Source organism: Porites lutea, chromosome 12 (assembly GCF_958299795.1).
Source record: "Porites lutea chromosome 12, jaPorLute2.1, whole genome shotgun sequence".
NCBI lineage: Eukaryota > Metazoa > Cnidaria > Anthozoa > Scleractinia > Poritidae > Porites > Porites lutea.
This window is the reverse complement of record NC_133212.1, coordinates 4918754-4931397: the sequence shown is the minus strand read 5'-3', so window position 1 is coordinate 4931397 and position 12644 is coordinate 4918754. Positions and strand designations below refer to the sequence as shown.

The 12644-nt window shown below is 39.7% G+C and overlaps 1 protein-coding gene across 1 annotated transcript; it reads left to right on the top strand.

Moving 5' to 3' along the window:
- The first annotated feature begins 5921 nt into the window (after window positions 1–5921).
- Window positions 5922–11971, top strand: LOC140921950 (uncharacterized). Its single transcript, XM_073371963.1, has 4 exons — window positions 5922–6286; window positions 7977–8134; window positions 8944–9889; window positions 10769–11971. Exons 2-4 carry the CDS (start codon window positions 8007–8009, stop codon window positions 11969–11971), a joined length of 2277 nt encoding a protein of 758 aa, XP_073228064.1. The 5' UTR covers window positions 5922–6286; window positions 7977–8006.
- The last annotated feature ends 673 nt before the right edge of the window (window positions 11972–12644 follow it).

Sequence of the window (12644 nt, the reverse complement as noted above, 5' to 3'; positions counted from 1 at the left end):
AGCAGCGGTTTTGGTGTCGACGGAGGCGGGGGTGACGGAGATGGCGGCGGTGACAGAGATGGAGGATGCGGGGGTTGTGGTGATTAAATCTCAAAAGGTTTTAGGCTTTGTGTTTTAAATCCAATAAATACAAATGGAAATTCCTCTCTGAAAGATGTTCGGTGAGACCTAAGGGGGCAAATCGTGCAAAAGCCTCACTAATTTAAAAGAAGCAATTATCGATAGATCGTTTCTTAGGAGAAAACGTTTGTCTTTCGTACCTCTTCAGCTAATACCGTAAAATTCCGAAAATAAGCCACTCCAAATATAAGCCCCCCAAAATCGTAACGCAAAAAACCCTCCGTTAAATCGCCCCTCCGAACTTAAGCCCCCCCCCGGGAGGCTTGTACTTGGAATTTGCCCTCGAATACAAAGTAAAACAAACAAAATGGTAAATTTCCTTCCCACTACAAGTTAGCCCAATAGATTTTGAAACGCAAATTTCCCTCCGTACATATAAGCCCCTCCAAAAATAAACCCCTCAAAAAGTGCCTTTGAAAAATATAAGCCCCGGGGCTTATTTTCGGAATTTTACGGTACTTCTGATACAAATTTGAATGTTCACTTTCAAAATTCTTTCTTTCAAGTATATGACAAATAATTTCTATTTATTGTCGAATATTGACAATATTAAGCTGGTTTCGTGTTCATGTTTTGCAGTAAATAGCATATTTGCAATTACGTTTGTGTAATCTTAGATTGAAATGAGGCCGTAACCAAGAATGAAATCTAGGAGAGACGAATCTCGACACAAAGAAGGAGTTTAAAAGGTTGATAAAAACATAGCTTTCATACTTCCTTATTTAGTACCCCTACAATAAGGTAAACAAATAATTTTGCCCAGCAAAAGACATATATATTATAAGCATTATTATACAATGCACTAAATATCTGCTTTCTCATTGGCAAAGAGCCTACAATTAATTTGAAACTCAGCGCAACCTACAGATAGGTTAGTTATCTCTGTGCTAGCAGATAACTGACTTGTCAAGTTACGCGCAAAGTTTCCAAGAGCAATCAAACTATTTACCCTATTCCCCTGCCACAAACTGAACTGGTTTACATTACACTTGTGTCCCTCCACAAGGTTTTCCTTTCTACAACGTTCATTTACAGCTATTTCGAAAAAGGTTGTCGGAAAATTGTGCACCCGACAATCCCGAAAGGCAATACTTGAGTGGATTATGATCAATAGACTGTTCCTGACCTTGCAGCTGTCGTACCTACTTTTGTTGTTTTGTTTTAGCACTTGCAAACATACGTCCATCGCCTCTAGTGCTATTCTTCCAAATTTACTTTAAGAACAGTGAACTCAAAACCACCCACAATACCTTTCGGTGCACTTTTTCCGACAACTTTTCTCGAAATTGCTTTATACCTCCGTCTTCAAGATGGTTCTTTTCGAGAGGTTCAACTGTATTTCTTTGCGCTGCCCTCTACCACCCGTGCCAATTCTAAGTGAAGCGTACTCCTCAGATCGACAGGGGAACTGGAGCGTGGCTCACTAGCTATTAGTGCTTAATTTAACTTGCTTCGTTGATTACTGTCATGATAAAAAGAAAAAAATGTCAGTTCGTTTGCAGGGAGGGATGGAAGGTGGTGGGGCTTTTGACATTCGGGGTGGGGAGGGGGGCCGGGGGTGTAGTGCATAATAGAGAGTCTCGAGATTTTAGATCTCCGGAGGTTAACATCTCTGCAACATTTACCCCTTCACGAAATTATCCAGTCTCAGAAGACCGTTACAAGTATGTTGGTTAACAATCGTTCTCGTGTTGACGAACGTTCTATTTTGAGAAATGGATAAGTTTGCATGAATTAATTACATTTCTCCATATTTGACTCCGGTAGAGATATTATATATAGGAAGTATTGTACATTGTGGATAATAATGAATACTTCCACTAAAATAGTGGTAACAAGGGGTGATTATTTTCTCGTTATATTAAATGTAGAAAGGCTAGAAGTAGCCTATTACATTTTACGTTGTTGTTAAAATGCCTGCAAACGGAGATGGATCGAGGCTGATGGAGGGAAACAATTTTAGACGCATATATAGATTACTTTTCTGGGTAATTTTTAATTCTCAGTTAATTAAATATGCAAAACAAACAATGTTCCTCGATTCAATTTTTTAAGCAAGAGATGTAAACCACAAAGCGTGTCGCAAGGAAACTTAAATGTTGCTTAATTCTTCCTGCGACATCCTATGATAAATGTCAAAGAAGAGAATTAAATGGGTTGTTCTTAAAGCTAAGCAAAGGTAACAATAGTTAGTTTAGTAAATAAACTTGATGGTACATGGACCTTAATTATTTGTAAGCCAGGCTCTATATGAATATGACTGAGACTGTAAAAGGTTAGTCATTTGTACTTCCCAATAATGCAATGCCATGTAACTTTGTTGCAACTTGTAATAGAAAACCTGTTGCACTTTTCAGTAATAATAAAGTGTCAAACTAAGGGAAAATGTGGTCGCAGGAGCAACTCTTAAAGCACAAGCACTCATCAATCAAACGAAGTTTCTGTACCAACAAGGTCTTAGCCTGTACCATGCTCTCGGTCTGTGTAGACGAAAAAAGGGAGGGAGCCGTGAAATAGTACACGATCGAAAACGGTCCACTACTCCGTCTCTCCTCACCCCTCAGCGGTTTTCGTCGATCCACTTCTTCCTCGTTATCTTCAACCCTGAAACAGGCTACCTTTCACGTGTTTATGAATCAAGTTAAAATTGGCAAAATAGAAAAATTGTCCAACTGGGAACGAATTGGTAGTTTTCTTGTTATTTTTTGTTTTCATTCCCAATAATACCTGTGACTTATTTTCGGATCATATACGTTTCTGGGAAACGGTCCACCTACCCCTCTCCTAAGCCAACAATTTTCCCTAAGTGAGAAGTAAGTGTTGATGTTGGCTTTGGGGAGAGGTAGGTGTGCAGCTTTCCCAGAAACGTAAAATGATCAGTTGAATCTAGGTGTTTTAACATTTTCATAAAACCCAACCGTATCGGCCCTAATAATTGTCAATAAAAATGTCTAGGTTTGCAAACGGTAGTTAACCTGGTGATGTGATGACGTCATAAGTTATACAGCTGTAAATGCATGAGTTCAGTCAGTTCATAACATGTTTTGAGCAAAAGTGAGGGCTGTTCGAATCTTTGTTCTTCAAAAAATGCAAAATGGTTCAATTCCATCTCTATTTTTTGTGGAATCCAAGATGGCTATCATCGTTCCATTGTCTCTTCTATCATAGATCACAGAACGAACGTGAAAAAATGTGCAAAACCGTGCACATACCGTAAGCCTGTGTTTTTACTCCACTTGATATTGCGGCTTATTAAACCGGGCTAATATTGGCATTTTACAGACTTTCTTAAATAAAAATTTAATTGCCCAGAGGGGAAACAAGCTAAATGGTGTATTTGCTGTTTGATGTTGATTCCTCTTTAATTGCCGACTGGAAATAGCCGAATCCTAGCCAAATGAATAAAATACAATACAACAGATAGTCAGCTTGAGATGCTACCTTTCAAAAAGCAAGGATCTTTTACGTATAAGAAAATTAGTGGCAAACATTGACAACATTTGCATCGTCATGTCTCAACCTTCTTTGATTAATGACAACTGAAACCGACTCTGAAACATGCTGAGCTGGTGTTATTGGTTCCGCAGCACAATTCAGTATTGTTTTTGTAAATGGTTGGTCATACGTAAAATTCTCTTTTGCTTCGCACAATTAATACCACACTGTCAGTTCGTGTCCTGATGCGATGCTGTGAGGACAGTTTGAAGATAAATAACAGGGTTTCAAAAGGCAAACAAGAAGGTAGGCAAGACAAACGTTCCATTCACTTATATACTTGTAAAACTTCCATTGCCTTAAAGAAAATTCCCTTTGGTTCAATTAGAAATCGCTGATTGTAAATAGTTAATTCTCTGTTAGATTAGTTAGAGCTACACTGGTAAGTCAATGTTCGTCGAGAACCTGCTTTGTCAGTAGTTGAATGCGGCAGTATTTTTCTTAGGCTAGGTTCACTGATCACACTATATCCAATAGCTTGAAATGAATGACATTGCTGCAATTACTTTATTAACACCCAAGCTGTAAATTTGATCCTTCAAGACAGCAATAGACCTCTTTAGCTTGTATTTGGTTTTCCAATAGAGGTCCCAGGGGAACTTCACCATTTGTCTTGATAATTCATGCGTAGGTGTGCACGTGAATAAGACGAAATTTGAAAGAAACAGCTCTCTAGAGTTTTATCACAAGACCTGTATTGAGAAAACAAAGACACAAGCTAAAGAGTCTGTTGACAAGGACCTACCATACAGTTGATCTTGCCACTATTGGTGAAAATAGCTATATGATGCGGCGTGATTTTGTCCTTGCTATCTTTTATGGCTTGTTGATCTTTGAATGATGAGTCACCAGCAACTTCAATAAACCCCACTCCCATCTTCAAACTGCTGGACTTGAAGCTCTTGTCTTACCTTCGAGTACGTATTTCCGCAATAGGGGGGTTTTTTTTATGCATATAATTACGTCACAGGCCACAATAGCAAACTTAAGAGAATTTGGTTGTTCTTAAAGCAAAAGTAGCAATAGTTAGTTTAGTAAATAAACTTCATGGTAAATTGACCTTAATTATTTGTAAGCCAGGCTCTATATGAATATGACTGAGACTGTAAAAGGTTATTCATTTGTACTTCCCAATAATGCATGTAACTTCGTTGCAACTTGTAAAAGAAAACCTGTTGCACTTTTCAGTAATACTAAAGTGTCAAACTAGGGGAAAATGTTGTCATAGCAACAACAGCACAAGCACCTGTCAATCAAACGAAGTTTTTGTGTCAACAAGGTTTTAGCTTATACCATGCTCTTGGTCAATGTAGGCGAAAAAAGTGAGGGAGCAGTGAAATAGTCTCTCCCCAACCCCCAAGCGGTTTTCATCGATCCGGTTTCCACTCTATCTTGGAACCTGAAACAGGCTACCTTTCACGTGATTATGAATAAAGCTAACATGGCGAAAATAGAAAAATTGTCCAATTGGGAACGAATCAGTGGTTTTGTTGTTTTTTTTGATATCATTCCCAATAATGGCTGTAACTTTTTTTCGGATCATTTTACGTTCTGGGAAACGGCACACCTACCCCTCCCCTAAGCCAACATTTTGCTCTAAGTGAGGAGTAAGTGTTGATGTTGGCTTTGGGGATAAGTAGGTGTGCAGTTTTCCCAGAAATGTAAAATGATCCGTTGAATCTAGGTATTTTAGCATTTTCAAAAATCTCAACCGTATCGGCCCTAAAAACAACGGTAGGTATCAATGGTAGTTAACCTGGTGATGTGATGACGTCATAAGTTATAGTAGGAAAAACGTGTATCGCAGAAGCCCGCGAAGCTCGACTGAAATTTTATTGGCGAAGTTAAATCTAGATACTTAAACATACTAAAAATCTCAATCGTATGGGCCATAACATATTTACAGTAATGCCTAGGGATGCAAACAGTAGTTAACCTATAGATGTGAGACGTCATAAGTCATGCAACTGTAAATACACGAGTTTATTCAGTTCAAAACATGTATTGAGCAAACAAAAAAAAGTAGAATGGTTAAATTTCATCTCTACTTTTTGTGGAATCCAAGATGGTTATCATCCTTCCATTGTCTTTTCTATCATAGATCACAGAACGAACGTGAAAAAAAGTGCAAAACCGTGCACATACCGTAGGCCAGTGTTTTTACTCCACTTGATATTGCGGCTTATAAGACCGGGCTAATATTGACATTTTACAGACTTCCTTCTATGACGATATAACTGCCCAGAGGGCAAACAAGCTAAATGGTGTGTTTGCTGTTTGATTTTGATCCCTCTTGCCGACTAGAGATAGCCGAATCCTAGCCAAATCAATAAAATACAATACAATCACGGATAGTCGGCTTGAGATGCTACCTTTCATAAAGCAAGGATCTATTTACGTATAAGAAAATTAGTGGCAAACATTGACAACATTTGCGTCGTCATGTCTCAACCTTCGTTGATTAATGACAACTGAAACCGACTCTGAAACATGCTGAGCTGGTGTTATTGGTTCCGCAGCACAATTCAGTATTGTTTGTAAATGGTTGGTCATACGTAAAACTCTCCTTTGCTTCGCACAATTAATACCACACTGTCAGTTCGTGTCCCGATGCGATGCTGTGAGGACAGTTTGAAGATATATAACAAGGTTTCAAAAGGCAAACAAGAAGGTAGGCAAGACAAACGTTCCATTCACTTATATATTTGTAGAACTTCTATTGCCTTAAAGAAAATTTACTCACTTTGGGTTCAATTAGAAATCGCTGATTGTAAATAGTTAATTCTCTGTTAGGTTAGTTAGAGTTACACTGGTAAGTGAATGTTCGTCGAGAACCTGCTTTGTCAGTAGTTTAATGCGGTGGTATTTCACTTAGGCTAGGTTTACCGTTCACACTATACGGAATAGCTTTAGCGCCACCACAAAAATCATACTGGATAGGGCTTCACACACATAAAGGGTGATTTCGGCGCGATTTTTGTGACAGAGCGAAACTGCGCTTCCCCCAATCTCTAAAGTTAGGGGTCGGATAGGTGTTCATACCATAATTCCCGGCAAAAGTGTGTCCAATCACGGCGTAATTCCGCAGCGGGTTTGTTAATCTTCGAGCACAGTTTCAGCGCTTTCCCAGTTCTTTCCATCAAGCACTGTTTGGAAGTTTTGTAACTTCCAGTAAGTTAGTGGATATAGCAGGGTTTGCTGCCCCCGACTATGGAACAAGCTCCCCTTTGAAATTCGAGCTTGTCTTGATGTTAATCTTTTTAAATCTAAGTTGAAACCGTTTCTTTTTAAAAAGGTACATGACATTTAGTTTCATCATATTTGTTTTTGTTTCCTTTCCTTTTTAAGATGTGTATGCTATAAATTCCCCAATATGTACAGTAGTGTTATATGTAAACTTGTGATTAATGATATTCTTATGACCTTTTTTACATTGTAAAGCGCTTAGAACAGCGATGTATAAGCGCTATATAAATTCCATTATTATTATTATTATTATTATTATTATTATTATAAGGCAGTAGGGAATGGGGTAATTGCCTTATTGCAGACAGGGATACTAAAAGCACATTAAATTTAACCTCGCAATCGGAAGACGATGCACTAGTGCAAACGTAAATGTTATATAGAATTTGATAAGCGGGGCAGCTTTTTTAAAATTAAGGCACCGTAGAAAGCCGTAGTTTGTGTTCTATATCTGTGAACTGATGTAGGGCGATTTTTTTTTTCATCTTTTCAAATGTAGTAGGAGTATATATATTTTACAATGTCACAGGAAGACTAACGCTGCCTTTACTTCCGTGTCTGACAATTGCCCAGATGTTAAGTGTTTTCAAGTTACTATCATCCGACTTGGTTTCATCACGTATTTCCTGACTAAAAGCGGGGAATGGACTAATCAGTCAAATGCAAAAGTGACTTAATGTTTCTTGTTTCTGGAACCGTAGCTAAGGCCGAGAATGTAGTCTTAAATATCCTGTTGTAGTTCTCAATACACTGGACATAGAAATAATTGTAGTTAGCCCTTCACCATATTCTTTGATAAGTGATTAATGACTTCATAGCTGGTTAACTTCAAACTTGACTGTTTAAAAGAAAAGAAGCTCTTGGGCTTGGTTACTGTTCAAGCATGTAAACATGACGTTGCAGCTTTTTAGGAGGTTAAAACAAGAGTCAATGGACTGAATATAAAACAGCTTTTTTGAAGATAAATTCAGCACCTCTCAGTGCAGTCGAGACTTGATGTCAGATAGGGTCGTTTACGTAATCTGTAGATACGGAAACTTATAGGAGACAGCCACTAGTATGTAACATTCTTGGAGTTCTAACTGCTTATTAATCTAACTTATTCCCATTTAAAGGATATTGGTGACTCGAGCCGACAAATAACCATGTCAGAAGAAGAAATATTTAGCATCGACCTGGTGGAAGCGGCCATCGCCCAAACAAAGTTCTTAAAGGCTGTAGATGAACATCCGTGCCTGTATGTTGGCCCAAATGTTCAAAATGCTCTCAGAAGGTATGACTGAGAGTAATGTAATAGTGAAGCCAGGAACAAATGGGAGGATAATTTCTTCTTCTTCCTATCTTATTTATACCGTAACTTTAGAAACTCTTGAAATGTACTTTGAGAAGCTGGAATTTAAGAAAAAGAGGATGAAATTGTAAGGGATGAGGCAAGATTTTACAGGGTGGAATTTCGTTAATTTTAAAAGACCAATTTAATATTTGGGACTAGAGAGAGCAGAGTCCATCTTCCTCCAGAATTTCCAACAGCAAGCTATGCCGGGCGAAGAACTTTGTAGTTAAAATAGATGAAGTAAAAAACCTCTCAGTATGCGTGACTTGAAAACATAGCGACAGGTTAAGACATGATTGCAGACGACACATTTGCGTCACTTTAGAAATTCATTCTAACAAAACCTGGGTCAATGTGCGTCTCAAAGATAATCACACGCCCTGAACAGAAACTGTCCCTTCATGCAAGGAGTTTCCTTGGCGTAGAAGTTTAGTTGGTACAGTCAAACCCCGTTATACGGACACTGATAAGGCCGTAATATCTTGGTGTCTATATGTAAACAGCTCACTAGAAGAGCATTTTTAATGAAGTGATGCCGTGACCTAACCCTAACCCTAACCCTAACCGTAACCCTAAAACCACCACCACCACCTTCTATCCCCCGGGATAAAGCAAACTGTCCGTAATATAGAGGTTTCCGTGAAATCTAGCTACGAACGTTTGCACTACCCTTTCTTTTGCCATGTGCCTTGATGGGGTTATTTCTTTCAAGCAGTTTTTTGCAAGGGCTATTTTCATTTTGGGTTTAGATATGAAGTCTTCTGGCTTCCTCTTCTCGCCCAGTTCCCAAATGTACCAACTGCTGCTCCCCTCGACATTGCTTGGGTTTGGCACGTACATATGCTTTCACCTCTCGCTTATGAAAGGGATTGCAACGTGATTGTTTCAACATTGGTGGACCATAAAACCATTGTTGAAGGAGAGCGCGAGGCTGGACTTCAAAAGGCGAAGCTCTTATGGCACCAACTGTACGGCAATGAGCCTTTTGAAGTTGACCTGACAGCCCCTGTTGGTAACGAGATGCCTTATGTGTCAAGAATCCAATATGATATCGTGGCTGCATGCAGTCGTCAGAGGGTCTTCAATTATCAGGTTTCTTTACCACATTATGGGGACAAAAGGTTTCTTAGAGATGCACTTGAACGATATAAACGACATCTGAGATTCAAACAACAACATCCAAATACGTTTCTGGTCCCGTGTTATGACTTTGATCTTATCTGGCATGCGCACCAAGTCCATCCGCTGGCCTACAGGACTGACACCACGAAAATTCTTGGAAGAGTCCTGAACCATGATGATTCTGTAAACGATCGTCGACCAGGTTCTAAACTTGTAACGTCTGGGAAAACTACAATAAAGATATGGAGGGATTTTGGCTTGAATTTTAAGAAGAATGGAGCCATGTTTCGAGGCGAACCTCCCTTGAACATTACTGAAAATCCTAATCCCGTCGATTATTCTTCAATGGCAGAAAGATTTGAATACTTAGTGGATGTAGACGAAGTAGAGATTCAAGGTCTTCCAAAGCCGAAGTTATACTTAGTCGAAATACGTTTCCCCAGCCGTCGTGTTGTAGGTGGAGGACAGATAAGCCAAGAAACTAAGGGGCCAGCTGCTTATTTTCACGAAAGTTCCGGCCAACCTCTAGCAACGTTCGAGTTTGATAATAGATTGAAATTAAATCATTTAGAGGTGAATATACCTTAAAGATTTATAATGTAATATTAAGCAAACATCCTTGTCCAGAGTGCCCAGAGAGGGTATGACGTTCTACCTTTTCATGGAGAAGACATCGTTTGAATAATACGGAGCGGGTTTTTTTTTTTTTTTTTTAAGCAATTAGAGCAAGACATTGAGAGCTCGTCCAAATGTAGCCCAGGCTTAGATAACTTTCACTCACAAGTACGAACATGACGTAGCACCACAATGGTCGCCGCCGTAGTCAATCGTTTGCTTGAAGCTTCTCTTTTCTTTTGCAACGTGAATGGAATTGGTTACAATCTATGCAGCAAACAAAAGTTTTTAATATGGAATCTACCAGGAAATTGAGTAGTTTTAATTTTCAGGTCACAAAAACCTTGTACCAGAATAATTTAAAGCATATTGCATTCTTTTTACATTTTTCAAGGGCTAAAGTTGTAATTAGTCATCTGTAATACACCAAAGAAAATCTCTTATCGGAGCCCGAGAAAATGAATGTCAAATTTCACAAAAGTACATCTTACACATGAAATTTCCAGACCTCTACCTGTGTTTTCACAAGTCTTGTGAAATTTGACATTCATTTTCTCTGGCTCCCATGAGAAATAGTCTTTGGTGTTATAATTACAGATGGCTAAGTACCTCTTTAGGCCTTGAAAATGTGAAAAAGAATCCAATATTCTTTAAATTATTTTAGTACAAGGTTTTTGTCCACTGAGAGTTAAAATTACTCAGTTTCCTGGTGGACTCCCTCCTTAAAACCCTTCGTAATTAAACGTCACACATAAATGGCTCAGTCAATTCCAAGTGAGCCTATAACAGATAACAGTTAACAAATTCCCACTTAACGATCTTTATAACTCTCCACAGGTAATAGCAAGTTTTTGCCGTCGACGTCGAGACTTAATTTTCTGCTGCCGGAAGCACTCAACTGATCAAGTCAGAAGATCCTTTATTATTCCTTGTGATCCCGACGATATCCCGAGGGAGTTCGTCGAAACTCCTGAAGTAAAGAAACACGAATTTTGGTTCGATGAGCAAACCTCTATTAGAATTACTACCGTGACTCGTCCACCTTTTTCGCGTTTACCCAGTTACCACTCTTTTAAGGTGAAACCTCATGGAACCTTTCAGCCTCTCCGTGACCCCTGCAAGATTTCAGAGTCTCTAACGCTATTCTTCCCTCCAGCATCATTGGCTTGTTTACCAGAAGCCTCTTGTGAAACGTCAACGGGTCAGGTATTTTACGGGCTCAACCGAGAAGCGTTTACGTACCGTGTTATGCACTCCGTGGCCTTGCAGCTTTCTTCAGTTGAGGTTATTAACAATGATGGAAACGTTGTAAGTACAGCCCATCTCATCCAAAACCAGGTACTTCCAAGGCAAAATCAAGTCAGCAACAAGGAGACAAATTGCACTTTAAATGATGGAGAAAGGGCTTTCTTGATAAGAGGGAGCAAGGATTGGGGAATATGCATTGGAAAATGGGAGGGGTACGTCAGAGGTGTTCCTGGTGTGCCTCCAAATGGACCAGGCACAAGGGGAACCCGTGGCATACCCGGCGATCCAGGTAATCTCAGCATCAAGTTCTTTTCTCTTTTTGAGACAAATGAATGGAGAGAGGTCCACAACCGGTACCATCCGACGATATTTTCGATTTCACTCCCTGGAGGCAAGTGGACAGTGGACCTTAGAACGGGTGAGATTTCATTTTCAGAAAAAGTAGATCATGTACCAGAGTCGATAGCGCTAGGCTTTGCAATTGCCATGCTTCACCTCCTTTGCCAGCCATATCAACCAACAGCGAAACCGCACCAAACTATCTCCCCGAAGTTAAGCAAACCACGTAGGATAGACAATGAAAACATGAAGCTTGTTTTAGCTGCCGGATACTATGCTTTTACTATCCGAGACGGCACGAGTGGCGATTGTAGTGGGTGTGGTGGATGTGGTGGGTGTGGTGGATGCGGTGGCTGTAGTGCGTGCGGTAGCGGCGGTTGTGGAGGCGACGGAGGCGGAGGTGATGGAGATGGCGACGGTGACGACGTTGGTGGATGCTTTAGTTGTGGTTAAAGCTCAAAAGGCTTTCGGCTGTGTGTTTTCAATCCCATTAAGTACACATTGAAATTCTTATCAGAGAGCTGTTCGGAGACTTGAGGAGGGGGGGGGGGGGGGGGGGGGGTAAGCGGTCAAAAGCATAAAAAGGTAATTATTCAAAGATCGTTTCTTATGAAAAAACGTTTCTATGTCGTGGCTTATCAGCTAATACTTCTGTTACAAATTTGAAAGTTCATTTTCAAAATTCTTTCTTCAAAGCGTTTGACATATTATTTCTATTTACTGTCGAGTAATGAGTTAAGCGGGTTTCGAATTCATGCTTTGCGATAAATAGCATATTTGCAAGTACGTTTGTGTAATCTTAGAACTGAACTGTAGCCCTAACCAAGAAGGAAATCTAGAAGAGAAGAAACTCGACACAAAGAAGGAGTTACCCTGCGAGCAGAGGCCCTTCGATCTTCCGAGATAAGTCTCGAAGGGCCTCTGCTCGCAGGGTAAGAAGGGGTTTAAAAGGTTGATAAAAACATAGCTTCCATACGTCCTTGAGTACCCCTACAATAAGGTAAACAAAGATTTTTGCCCAGCAAAGGACGTATAATAAGCACTATTATACAATGTGCTGACCATGTGTCTTCTCACTGGCTAAGAGCCTACAATTAATTTGAAACTCGGCGCAACCTACAGATAA